General features: G+C 29.7%; 2 protein-coding genes across 2 annotated transcripts; both read left to right on the plus strand.

The window, feature by feature from the left end:
- The first annotated feature begins 9,013 nt into the window (after positions 1 to 9,013).
- On the plus strand, positions 9,014 to 10,736 carry LOC131664075 (proteasome subunit beta type-5). Its single transcript, XM_058934939.1, has 5 exons — positions 9,014 to 9,225; positions 9,471 to 9,627; positions 9,706 to 9,918; positions 10,136 to 10,369; positions 10,596 to 10,736. Exons 1-5 carry the CDS (start codon positions 9,091 to 9,093, stop codon positions 10,691 to 10,693), a joined length of 837 nt encoding a protein of 278 aa, XP_058790922.1. The 5' UTR covers positions 9,014 to 9,090; the 3' UTR covers positions 10,694 to 10,736.
- A 202-nt stretch (positions 10,737 to 10,938) lies between these two features.
- LOC131664123 (death-associated protein 1) lies at positions 10,939 to 12,412 on the plus strand. Its single transcript, XM_058934999.1, has 3 exons — positions 10,939 to 11,120; positions 11,292 to 11,391; positions 11,599 to 12,412. Exons 1-3 carry the CDS (start codon positions 11,072 to 11,074, stop codon positions 11,756 to 11,758), a joined length of 309 nt encoding a protein of 102 aa, XP_058790982.1. The 5' UTR covers positions 10,939 to 11,071; the 3' UTR covers positions 11,759 to 12,412.
- Positions 12,413 to 15,018: the final 2,606 nt, after the last annotated feature.

Below are 15,018 nucleotides of genomic sequence, written 5' to 3' on the forward strand. Positions count from 1 at the left end.
GCGTGCATTCTTAAGTATACGTTAGACGAGTAAAATGTTCAATGTTCATATGTTTATTGTAAAGGAATCATTATTTGCCAACCGGAGTCTGAAAATCATTACCACAGCATTGGAATAATACTAATTTGCAAATCAATTCTAATACGCTTTAAAATCACGATTTCAAACAATAAATGAATAAATAAGTTCCATGATCATGTATTTGTAAATTTGATCATCGTAATTCAAAATCATGCCATCTTGTAATGTCAAACAAACGCTATATAAAATCTGAGAAAATAAACCACGAAATCTAAATTATAAAAAAAAATATGTATTATATGAAAAAAGATTAAACACTACATTTAAACAAGCGAAATTATTGGAAAACAAAGAACCTTTGATAAAAGTGGAAGTGATAGTAAAAGTTTTTGGAAGTATATAAATAATAAACTGAACCAGTTAAAAGAACAAATAACTGATATCTAATCGATAAAAATTAGCGAAACAAATAAATAAGAACAAAATTGCTAATACCTTGCATAAATTTTTAGTACCGTCGAAAACAAGCTTTTAGCAAAAATAACAGTACCGGAGAAACACATCTTAAGTTTACCTAAAAAATCGCAAAAAAATGTCTATTTAAATTATACAGACGGTAAAGAAATATCAAAAATAATTATAAATATGAAAATAAAGCAGAAGGTATATAGATGTGAACGGTATAAATATGAAAATATTAAAACTTATTGCTCCTAACGTAATATACATATTTAAATATATTTTTATTTTGTGCATTTATACAGAAACATCAGCTTCAGCCTTCAAAATAGAAGACATAATACTAATACATAAAACTGGATATAGAACGTTTCCAACTATTATTATAGACCTACATCATTAATACAAAATATTGCAAAAATTTACGAAAAAATAATTCATTGCAGATTGTCTACATTTTTACAAAAGCAAAATATATTCTCAAATATATAATTTAGATTTAGTAAAAATGTAGACACAAAAGACACACTTATATTGCAAATTTAATAGTAAATGGAATAGACAATAACCAGAAAATATTGTAGCAACATTCCTTGACTTGGTCCAAGGATTGGAAACAGTAGATCATAACGTATAATTAACGAAATGAGAATGTTATGGAATCCGTGGACTACCGCCCCAATAATTATAAAGTTATTTAACTAATAGATTATAGATGGTAAAAGTTGATACATACTTCAGTAACAAAGAACATATAACTCGTGAAGTATCGCAAGGTACTATTTTAGAACCATTACTATTTATTAACTATATAAATGATGTACTATATTCACTTCTTCGAAAAACAATATTTCACGCTGACGATATGGAAATAATTAATAAACATGACTGAAATCAGAACAAGTAATGAATAAACTACTAGCAAGTATTAGTATATCTTTGAATTCATAATCCCTAAACAAAACCAAAATAGTTTATATAGCATTTACATCATATATTAATAGTATGCCAGAAAATTAAAAAATGGAAATATGAAGATTGAGAGAGTAAATTTACATACATATTTAGAAATTATTGCCGATAACAGATTAAAATAGGAAACCCATATTGACCACGTAGCCAAAAAAAAAATATATTATATATGTATATATATATATATATATATATATATATATATAATTTATTATATATGTAATTAGACGGTTTTCAAACATTTTAAATATTAAAGTATTATTAACAATGCACTATGTATTATTCCAAAGCATTAACATATATGGAATTATGATATGGGACAGTGCACCTAAAAATCTGCTATCACACTCACAAAAAGTACAAAATAAATTATTAATAATCTTAAATAGTAGGCGAGACAACAATGAATATCCTTTACCATTGAATAATATTACCTACTTGAAGCTGTGTTGACAAAACATGATGATTAATTTTCGTCCGATTACAAGCAATCAATAAAACCAACAAGGAATACTCACGCTGCCAAATATTAACAAAACAATTAAAACAATTAATCTAAAAACTCATAAAACTATAGCACTAAAAATTTTCAATAAATAAGATTATAATATAAAAATACTGAATACAAGAAAATATGTACTCAAAAAACTAAAAAAATGAATTCAGAACAACGCTAAACTACTAAAAGTTCTTAAATAATGGAGGGTTAATAATGATAATCTATTGTATTTTGAAATTTTGAAATCTTGTAGAATGTGTATACTGGAAAAATTAATAACACCTTTGTATGTTACAACATTTACAAACAGGAGACGCTAGTTCATAAGTTGTGAATAATCATAAACTGTAAATAGTTTTAAATAATAGAATGTACGAGGGTGGTCCGACAAGTACTTAGCCTCACAGCCCGATGGCGCCACTCTCGCAAAAGAAATATTCCATCACGTAGTACAACCTTCTCGATGGTTACTGTCAAGATTTCAGCCGGATCGGAGTTGTAGTTTATTTTTGAGAGCGTGTGAAAGCAAGTGTGTCCGTTGATTTTTGAAAAATAGAAAAAGAGCAGTCTCGGTCGGTGATTCGATTCTTGTTTTTGGAAGGGAAATCGCGCAGCGAAATCAAAAAGCGCTTGGATGCTGTGTACGGTGACTCTTCTCCTTCGATGGTGACCGTCAAAAATTGGTTTAACGAGTTTCAACATGGCCGCACGTCGATTTTTGAAAAGCCACGTCCAGGTGCTCCGAAAACGGCTACCACGGAGGATAACGTGACAAAAATTCACGATCTCGTATTGGCAGATCAACGATTGAAGGTGCGCGAGATAGCTAAGATCGTAGGCATCTCAAAAGACCGCGTGGGTCATGTCCTGCATGAAATTTTGGGCATGAGAAAGCTGTCGGCGCGATGGGTGCCACGTTTGCTCACTCCGGACAACAAGCGCAACCGTGAGACAACTTCAGAGCAATGTCTGACGTTGTTTAAGCGCAATCCGAAGGAGTTTCTGCGTCGTTTCGTGACAGTCGACGAAAAATGGATCCACTGGTATACATCAGAGACCAAGGAACAGTCGAAACAGTGGACTTTACCCGGCGAAAGTGCTCCGAAGAAGGCGAAGACTGTCCCATCGGCCGGAAAGGTGATGGCCACCGTTTTCTGGGATTCACAAGGTGTGATCTACATCGACTACCTGGAGAGGGGCAAAACGGTCACAACAGGGCTGTACTATGCCGAATTATTGGGCTGATTCGACGTCGAATTGCAGAAAAAACGGCCCCATTTGGCGAAGAAAAAAGTGCTCTTCCACTATGATAACGCACCGGCTCACACCTCCGCCGTCGCCATGGCCAAATTGGTCGAATTAGACTACGAACTGCTGCCCCATCCACCGTATTCTCCAGATTTAGCCCCGTGCGACTTCTTTTTGTTTCCAAACTTGAAAAAGTCACTCGCCGGGCAGAAATTTGAGTCGAATGAGGAGGTAATCGTTGCCATGGAAGCCTACTTTTCAGACCTCGAGGAAACGTATTTTTCAGACGGGTTAAAGAAGTTGGAGCATCGCTGGGCCAAGTGTATCGAACTAAAAGGAGACTATGTTGAAAAATAAAACGCCACTTTTCCCAAATTTTCGTTTTTCTTTTGTAGGCTAAGTACTTATCGGACCACCTTTCATTTTCATTTTCAAAGCATGTGCGTCTTGTATATTTCAATTTGAAAAATTTTTTTAATAACTTTACAAATACAACATGTAATTACAATAAAACATCAGAAACAAATTTTTTAATTCTAAGGCAAATATGTACTTAAATACCATAATGTTTTATTATAAGCAATTTTTTGTCGAAGCAAAATGATTTTGTGAAAATAAATTATAAACTATAAAAGAATAATATAAGGCGGGCAAACAGCGGAGTCAGCATATATCCTTGCAGGGATGTTTGGCAAGTTGATAAAGTAGGTCGCCGAAGCTTCACCCTATAACATCCGCACGTATATCGATGACGCACACGTAACGACATTAAATAATTAATATATATGCGGCCACGTTGACAAGTCAGTAGTGAGAGAGTGAGAGAGAGATTTCACAAATCCTCGTAAGCCTCAGGTATTTTCCTCCTGACTAGCGAGAGTCGCGCGTCACGCACAGCTCATGAGCGGATTCTCGCCTGACAACCTTCGGGAAGTCAATGGGGGCTAGCTTTCTCGCAAATCAATTGTACGAGTAGAACATTAAAGACATAAATTTGAAAATTATTTTGATGCGTTATAATTCTATACAAGGCTGAATTTTAATGCAGTAAACAACTATGTAAACGCTCTTGAAGTGAATACATTTAACTATTCATAGAGAAACGTAACCTTTTTTCAGAATTTTCGTATAATATATCATAGACAATACGCGAATCCTTAAATAAAGTCGATTCTTTGACGTGTAATAGTAATTAACTGATAAAATATCTTTCCCGATCTTTTAGTTTTACGAACACTTTTTCTGCTGTAGTAAATATCATTGCCGTTTATGTGTACTTAATTAATTGAGAATATCAGTTGATTTTGGAGTTATTATGTACGACATAGAATAAACATTCATGCAAGTCCAGTATTCTTTTATTTTTCCAAAACGTTATTTAAAATAGAAATGTATTACCAATATATTAAGTGTCAGTTATTACGCACTCTAAGATAAAGCAGAAATATTGTAAACAAACAGTACAAAACGACACAATATTAATCATTAATATTATTTCTATACTCTCTTAAAATAGCTATTTAATTATTTCAAAATCGGTATGCTACAATATGAAAATAAAATTTTTGCTACTCATTTTTCTAGTTACTTTCCAAAATAGTAAAGAGCGTTCTTTGTTCTTGCTTCCTGAATTATTTTATTTACTATACTATATGAACATCAATTTAACATAAATTTAATTAAATCAACTAATATTTACTATTGTACGTATTAACATTAATAAATTATTATTCATAATTTATATTTTTAAAAAGACATTAATTGTTTTTAATCTGATGGAAATTGCTGATTATACAATGTATCTAGATAGCGTTACTTAAAATTGTTAAAAAATTTGTCAAACATTTTATCATTGATCAAGACAATTATGCAGAAGGTAAACAAATATTTCTTATTAATTATATGCATTTTATATATTTTTTACAATATGCGAATGGGATTGACATTTTCAATAGCGTAAGTTACGATTGAGTTGAACGCGTTCAGGGAAAATTTCAGTGTTACAAAAAAAATAAATAAAATGTAACGTTCAAGTAATTATTATTTACCTTATTTTGAAAAAAGATAGTTGTAAGAAGTAATACCTATATTAATGTTATTAGGTGAAGATGAAGATCATGATATTTGATTGGCTTGCTGATATGACGTCAGGATTGGGCGCGAGAATTTGAAATAATTCATCGACTTTTCGATGTTATCGAATAATTGAATGATAAATAAATTTGATTTAGCTGTCATTGACTTTAATTAATAAATTTTATAATAAATGTATTATGTTTTAGTATATTTTAGTCAACATTTCACTATTATAAGTAATGAGTCCGTATGAATTACCGTTTAGTTGGTTGATGGAAAAAAATCTTCTTTATTGTATAATACGACATTCTAATTATATTTAATTGAGAGGTCGTCAATTGAAATTTGTTAAAACAAACCGTAATAATGATTTAATTCAAATAGATTTGTTACAAACAATAAAATAACGGCAGTAGCCGTATCTACCAATTTTTGTTGAATTGACTATTATATAATAAAAATATATCTAGTAAAAATAAACGAATAGTGCCTTTAGAAATTGTTGTAATAAATGATAAAATAAATTCATAAGGCAAATGTCATGAAAGTTGGTGAACGGAAAGGCGGAGGCGGAAAAGAGTAAGTTAGGCTCATTAAAGAAGTACTCGGTTAACTTATCAAATCTTGTGCGACAGCAACGACCTCGACGACCCTTGGTCCAACGATAAGACGCTCATCAGAGGCTCTCGCGGTCATCGATAACTTTATCCTGGAGTGATGCCGCTGGTGCTGACGATCTAAAGGCTTATCGCTATATTCAAGCTAAAACTGTTTACGCTACAAATGCATTATTTTGCGAGTTTTAGTTTTCTAATATCGTAAACGAGCATTCTGCCATGTAAACTATGTTCAATGCCAATTTCATAGCAAGCTAATGAAAAGAAAATATTACAATTCATACAGAAATATAAACATAGTTTTGATAATCTCATATGATATTGTGGACAACAAATATAATTGTCATGCATAATATGCATTAAAATTATATCATTTTAAATATGAATATGTAACTGAAAATCTAAATACATCGTATCTCAAATGTAGTATTTCTACGCCAAAACATTCGTAAAATTTCCGAGCAATCTAGTTTCCTTTTGAAAAGAATTAATGATAAGCTAAGTATAATAGGAAAGTTTTTGCTCGATACTCGTAAATGTCAATTAGGATAGCTACATTATCATGTTAAAGCGCCAGTAGGCTCGCGTCTGCAAATTTATATAATGATACGAGGAATGCTAAACTCGCTAGTAGCATAACATAAAGTACTTGGTATGGTATTACGTGGCAGTAATGAACCAGTACTTTTAAAATGGAAAAATAACGAATATGTAAGTTATAATGTAGGATTGGAAAAGTCAACAAGTTAAAAAGGGTCTACGATTTGACGACATGATAGAGAAAAAATACGTTAGACAAAAAAGATCATCCTCATATATAAGACGTATATAAAATTGTTTTACAGTCACTAGATTTGGTTACACGATGAAATCATTTTACTAATCTTCTTTTGAAGTCAACAACAAAATATTAGCAATAACATAAATAGCAAAATAAAAACATTTTACTTAAAATAATCTTTGTTGTCTATTGTAAAAAGAAATTATTTCATCGTGTACGTAAATTAATTTTTTGTAAGTATTACTTGATATTGTATTATTTAAATTTTGCTAGTTTTACATTATTATGCATTAATCGTTTCCCGTGAAATTAAAATTACTACGTATATTTTTCTTTTCTAGAAATTATCGTCCTGCTTCAACAATCTGAAAAGAACTTATCGAATGTGTACGTATGTATATACGTGTAAGCAAAAAGAGTAATGGGTAGCAAGATTGTTTAAACGACGAATAAGAGCAGCTCCTGGCGCTTTACCCCCATACCACGTGATTTAACTCGTCAGGCGGCAGAGTAGATTTTGTTTTATCTGTGGCCCCACGGGAATCTTGTGATAAAGATGAGAATTAAGAGAATAATAAGGTTACACGAGAACAGCTTTAAGTAAAGATTGCTTGAAAAGAAATATATTTTCCACTTCCAGCGAAGCAAAACTAGTTCCATTTATGAAGCATGAAAATATAATTAAATTTTATATGCCTAAATAAACTCTTGAAAAATCCTGAAAAAATCTTGTCGAACTACTTTTAAATGTAATATTTACAGAAATATTAAAAGGTTGGCTAAATGCTTAGGATCTCCACTATTAAATCAATATCACATACCATTAACGTTCAATTTCAATTATAAGCCATTATATAAATAAAATGTAGAAAATATTTAACGGTGAACAATATGTTAAAAAAAAGAATGACAATACAACACTATCTTTTACTTTCGATATTTAGATACACTGTTCCTCACAATAAACAATATAGTAAATGAACGTATCGTGTATTTCAGAAAGTTGACTTAAACAACTAAATAATCGCAAATAACATTAATTATTTAAGTAATACAAAAAGTTGATATTTTACATAAACTGTATGTAAGTTATATGATCAAATATCACATTAAATATATGAATCTATGAATCAAATATTTTAATAGTAAGTGAACGTTTGAAATCAAATACAATTTTGTTTGCTAAGTCAATTTATTTACGTGACAAGAATTTTAATTTGAACTTTTCAGATTGAAAATTTGCTATTAATCTATACTATTATATGAAAACTCTTTAATTTCGAATATTGGAACTATTTACTAAATTTATTTTTAGAAAATTTATTCCAAAACATGAAGTTATTGCAGATTGCTTTGTTGGTGTATAATTATGATATTATAGCATAAATAGAAATTTTATTTTATTTAAAATCAATCAGTCCAATTGTTACTGCTAATTCAAAGTGTATCAATAAACGAAAAATTGAAAATTAAAAAGAGTTATTTTGCGCTCCACACTCAAGGTCAGTTGTTGTAAATTCTTGTTATTTTAGCGATTCGTATCAATATCAATATTTGATACTGAGGCTGCCATCTAAAGTTTGAATATTGAATTTACAATCGTAACGTCTCTTTGTAGACGGCATGCGACCGCGGTAAATTATCTTAATTTATCATTTCCTAATTTATCATTTGCTATGATGGTACTAGTTAAATGTATTTTCAATTGAATGGTATTTTTACATTGAATTAATCATTGAATAATTATATATATATATACTACAAACACTGCCTGGAATTAATTCGCAACCCGCTAAGTTCAAAATCCGAATTCCTTTCGACGATTGAGTATCGATGATACCAAATGAAATTAGTATTTCGCGAGCATCTTCATAGAAACATTAATGATCACAATTAATTTGTACATTTGTTTGGTCAAATATTTGTATGAATAACATTTGACATATGAAACAACTATTATTTAAATAAAATTTATCAAATAATTTAAATGAATTCATTTTGTCAATAAATAATATCAACTATAATAATATAATATTATTAATATCGTAAAATAATTATACCTAATTTTTATACTATAAAAATCATTTTTCTTCAATATTAAACTGATGAATAATACAATCGCAACTTGAAGATTATGAATGTATAAATGAAATTAAAAAACGATTAATCAAATATCGATTAGTGTTTTTGTTATTCAAATTGTTACTTCGTTAATTTTATAACTTAATGTTGTTTTACATACACACAAATAAATGACAAAATTTGTATATATATATATATATATATATATATATATATATATATATATATATATACACACATACCTACGACACCGTTCATGTTTCAGCCATAATTCATATGGCGGCGTAAAAAATCTACTGCAGTGTTGATTGACTGTTGAAGCTATAGTGGTAAACATGGCGTTAGCTGAAGTGTGTGGTTTGAACTCTTTTGTAAACTTCAATAATTCTATAGAAGATGAATTTCATCAAGACCTCGAATATGAAAATTTCACAAATAATACTGCTTTGGCGATGCCACCATTTAGCAATGTAAGTTTTTATTTTATTAACTTACTACTTTATGAAACTGCTGAGTTTACCAATATTTATTAATATTTAATTAATACTACTTATATTTTTAGTTACTATTGGTTAATTATCTATTATTTTCATTTGAAAGTTCTTTTGTTTTAAATAAGTTTGCTACAATTTTTGAGGTTATGGCGTAATGACTCAAGTGTTTTTGAAAATTCAATTGATTCATTATACCAATTTTTTATATTTTTTAATTTTAGCCGGCGGGTTTTCTTGGTCAATTAGCTAAAGGAACAGATGAAACTGGTAAACATATGAAAATTCAATTTGACCATGGAACTACAACACTAGGTTTTATGTATCAAGGAGGTATTGTACTTTCTGTAGATTCTCGAGCTACAGGAGGACAATTCATTGGTATAATATATTATTGTATATTACATTTTTTAATATGTTATTAATACGTACCTAATATTTAATATTAATGTTCTGCAGGTTCACAAGTGATGAAAAAAATTGTTGAAATCAATGATTACCTGTTAGGAACATTGGCTGGCGGTGCAGCTGACTGTGTATATTGGGATAGAGTATTAGCTAAACAATGTCGCATGTATGAATTACGCAATAGAAATCGTATATCAGTTGCTGCAGCAAGTAAATTAATGTCAAATATGGTTTACAATTACAAAGGAATGGGTCTTAGTATTGGTAAGACTTAATTATAGTTTGAAATGAAATCTAACAAAATATCATTCGTTTTATTGTTTGTTACTTTAAGAAATTAAACTCAACAATTTGAAAATCTTTTGCTCCTTAGTATTCTAAATCAAATTTTATGAAGCTCAAAGTTTAGATTTTAAGAATTTTGAATTATTGAATTTACTTATAAAATTATGAGACCTATAATCATTTCATATGAATCTAGGTATGATGATTGCTGGATGGGATAAAAGAGGACCAGGATTGTATTATGTTGATTCTGAAGGTACTCGCACACCTGGCAAAGTGTTCAGTGTTGGTTCAGGTTCAGTTTATGCCTATGGTGTATTAGATTCTGGATATCGCTGGGATCTAACTGACGAAGAAGCGTATGAACTTGGTAGAAGAGCTATTTATCATGCAACACATAGAGATGCTTATTCTGGTGGTATTGTCAGAGGTAAGCCAAACTTTGAAAAATAAATTTGCTTCTGTACATTTTAATACTATTGAAATCTAATTTCAAAACTAAACTCTGTGTTATTATTTTAATTAAAGTACATTTTTATTTAATTAATTGTTGTTTCATATGCTAAATGTTATTTGTACAAATATTTGCAAGTTTCTAAAATAGTTTTTCATTTATTCTATATAACATGTAGTCTCATTTAGAATAAATTTTACAGTTTATCACATGAAATCAACTGGATGGGTACACATCACCGATCAAGATTGCAAGGATTTACATTATGCATATGCAGAAGAGAAGAAAGTTGATAACTAAATTCTCATAATCACTGATTTTTTTATTCAATAATAAAATTACTTCTATTTAATATTTAAATCTTTTATTAAAAATCTCCAATTATTTTTTATTTTTATATATAAGTAAGAAAAGATTTCAATTCAAGATTTAAATAAGACATTTGAAAAGTCGCGCGTACGGGATCTCCATTGTAGTTATTTACCTTTGGGCTGCTTGCGTTGCGCGAGTATTGCTCTAGAACCACTCGGTTGGCAACAGAAGATTATGCTACTGCTCAATGATGCTTTGACGCCTCACGGTTTCGAGCAGTGTATGTGTACGCGTAGAAAGTCGCATATCCCGTCGGCGAAACATATTGAACGTTAACTTGTATTTTTTACGATTATTTGCAATAATATGTCGAGCACCGAAGACGTAACTCTCAAGGGTGGACATCCTCCTGCAGGTCAGAATTCAAATATTGTCTTATATTTATTTTTTTTTTATTGAATCATAATTATCAGTTATGGAGTGATATGAAATTTCAAGGTCGCTTGAAAGTACGTTGGAAACGAAGAATGTTGATAAATTTATTATGCTGATATTTGATATTTACAGTGGATTTTGCTTATTACAGTTAAAGCCGGAGGTATGAGAATCACCCAACATAAAAATCCAGAAAAAGAAAGAGAAGTTAAACCTGTGAAAGATTCTGAAGAAACAAAGCCTTCAACAAGGTAATTTGCTGTTTTAAGTCCTTGAATCTTATTTTTGCGCGTATTACTTGTGTATATAATCTTCATTATTATTAACTTTTTTCAATAAAATTTTTTTGAATCAGGATAATTTTACTCATTATTAAATATATAAATCATCAAAAAACTTAATAATTTTTTTACAAAGTCAGATTTTTTTTTCAATATTTATATTCATGGTTGTTACAGTCCACCTAAAGCTATAATTGTTAGTGGTGTACAAACAAAAGGACATGCTGACTTTCCTCCAGAAGCTATTCAACATTATCATGAGAAACCTATTACAACTCATGATGCTCGTCCAGCACACAGTTCTCGTCCCATTATAATCCAGCAGCCCAGGAAATAGATCATAAGTTAATAATTTGTCTAAGTTCTCAATGCATAAAAATTATTTCAATGACCAATGGCCATAATAAGAACTAGATATTAAATTTATGAATTAATCTTGAGCAAAATGTATTTATATGAGTTTCTTATATTTATCAACAAAAAAAAATAACTGACAGTAATCTTGAATGTTTTTACAAAATAAAGGCTGTTTATAAGTGAGAAATGATGCATTTATAAAATTTAACGATGTTAATATAACTTTTGTATGTTATCTTACATTTTTCAATTTAAAAAGTTTTACAAATACATCAGTTATTAAAAAAGTTTCTAGATTTTATGAAAGTTTATAATTGTTACTATAAATATTATTTTTGTCTACAATTTCTTATGAATCGACTGTGATTTTGAAAAATTGTAGCCAGATGTACTTACACTTTCTATAAATAGTAACAGAAATTAACATCATACAATAAATACTTAGTAAACAAAATAAATATCAATATTTTTTTATAGTATATTATCTATTTTACTGTGAATCCAACTAATATTTAAAAAATATAAAGTTGTACATTTATTAAAATAATAAATAATTTAATTAATAAAACAGTTTATAATCATAATCTTGTGGAACCTTATATGAACATAATATGTTTGCAGAAACAGAAAAACAAATTGTTTTCAGCTCATTACTAAATTACATCATTTTATTATCGAAAAATATGAACTTTAGAAAACTCATTCATGTATCTTCTATTGTTGCTCAATAAAAAAATTTTTTTAATATAAGTATGAATTATTTTTGCAAAATATTCTTAAGGAATTTGTGTTTTTCCATTAATCACTGTGATACAATCTTAATGTACCAAAACTAAATTCAAACTTTGTAGTTTTAGTTATTTTCTGTGGGACAGCATAATGATAATATTAATAATAATATTATTGTCATATATATCGGCAGTCGACATATTAAAATAGTAAGCACTTATTTTTCCGTTACTTCATATGTTAATTATATAGAACAGTTTTTACAATAAAAATTTGAATTTGTTAATGCTTTTTATATTGACAATATAAATTCAACACGGTTCTATTTGCGCATAAAAGTAATCATTTAGAGCTGAATTTTTAGTATAAACAAATTACCAATTATGTTTAAAGCTCTTTCGAGCAGGTTGCTTATGAAATATTTTCGTAATAAGAAGTGAAGGTTAATCAAATTAAATTCTTTTACCTGTAGATCCTTTCAAGTAAATTTAATTAAAAATGAAAATAGAATAAAAAAGCCAACGTTTCAGTGACATTTTAGAATCACCCTATTGATACAGTAAATCGTACAAATTTGTTTTTCTAACTTGATATGAGTGATCCTAAAACGTTAGCGAATCGTTGGTTTTTTCATTAAGCTTTAACTAAATTTGCTTGAAAGAATCTACAGGTAAAAGAATTTTATTCGATTAAACTTCACTCCATACTATTAAATGATCAAATTTATGAAAAAAATGTATACTACTTTGTAACTTTAAATTACTTAAAGCTTATAAGCATACGAAGCCATTCCAAAAGCCTTAATGTGAACTTTGTAGAAAGTGTTGTAGTGACTATTGATGAAGGGATTTATATCAATTGTCAGATAACTCTGAAACCTTAGCAGTTGGCAAATTACGTTGATAAAAGCTTGTAAATTTGAACTACTATGGTTACTACATATCGTCAATAAGATTGACTGGTAAATCAGATGTAAATTGAAATGAAAAGTAGTTTCAAATAGTACGAGGAATGAAATTAACCAAGGAAGTCGGAAACTGTAATATAGTTAAAAAATAAATTACATGTCACATAATCGCTTTCCAATTATCAAAAATCTATAATATTATGACTCACTTTCTTCTCGGCCATCTTATTTTTTGATTGGAATATACTGTACATTACGATACAAGTGCGGGAATGTAGATTCTCGTCTCGTGTGGCGTTGACGCTCGAGCGAAGCGAGGATGGAAAGGTACACGAGACGAGAAACTCTTCCCCGAACATATGCCGTACCGTATTTTTTGATACGACGTGTGGAAAGTGCGATTTTCAACGCACGTTTTTTGCCAAGCGTGCGGGAAAAACGCACTTTCCGCACGGAGTGTCGAAAAATACGTAATTTGTCTACATTTATACGTTTACAAATTATAATTTACGCCTTTACAACTTTTTGAACCATTTCAGGTATCTATAAATGGAAGTATATATAGTTTTTAATTTACACCCGTAATATAAATGCCTAAACGTGGTTAAAGTATGTATTAAAATTATGACTAATTAGCTTGGCCGATCGCATGAATCGTCTGCTTATAAACTAGAAAGCTCGAGCGGCTCGGTTCTTGTACCGAGCTGAATTCAAATTGAGTCGAGTCTTTGAAGAAATCCGCTTATGAAATGCGAAAGATTTCATCTAAGCTGATTAACTCGATCATGAACGCGTATCTTTCTTCTCATCAGTAAAATTGCTCTACAAAACGGAGGTTTGAATTTTCGAACAGCTGTGAAAATTTTTACGTCGCTGAATTTACAGTTGACACGCTATATATAAGTGAGCTATGATTTTTAGCGTTGTTATCCACAGTACATTACAAGAATATTACATACTCTTAGACGTACGAAAATGAAATACTGACTAAAAATTCTTGTTTAGCTTGGAAAATCTGAACTATATCTTAGTTTAAAATTAAAAAGTGATATCGTAAAATTTGATCCCAGACTCCTAAAAAAATACGTCGGTCCAAAATATGAGTCTCAAAACACATTTCATATATAGGCGGACGCGGCTTTATGGTACTTGATAATAATATATCTTCCAAAAGAATATTGAAAAAAATTCCAAGTTAAAAAATTGCTGTGGGTAACCCGCCTTGCCTTATTTACCCTTTTTTTTCCCTTTTTATAGCTCGGGAGACGTAGTAAGTTGTGTATAATATTAGATGTGTTCGGCGTACGCGTTGATCGACTTCAATTTTTTGTCCAAAGGCATGTAATATATTCAACGAGTTAGATACTTTTATATGACGTCAAAAGTCAAAGGTTTGATTTTTATTTATTATTTAGTGAAAGTTGTAAATAGTTCTGTACCGAAAGTAAAATTTAAGCTAGAGCAATTCTTACCGTTCCATCGCTAAATAAGCAACTACAATGAAAAAATGTAAGTTGTTATTTTTCTAGAAATCAATGATCACGGTAAATACCATTAATATTTTATGTGATGGCATCTACAGAATTTCGATAGATTCTACTCTA

The sequence above is a fragment of the Phymastichus coffea genome, unplaced genomic scaffold, assembly GCF_024137745.1.
Source record: "Phymastichus coffea isolate CEN01 unplaced genomic scaffold, Cenicafe_Pcof_1.1 PCOF00040, whole genome shotgun sequence".
Taxonomy (NCBI): Eukaryota; Metazoa; Arthropoda; class Insecta; order Hymenoptera; family Eulophidae; genus Phymastichus; species Phymastichus coffea.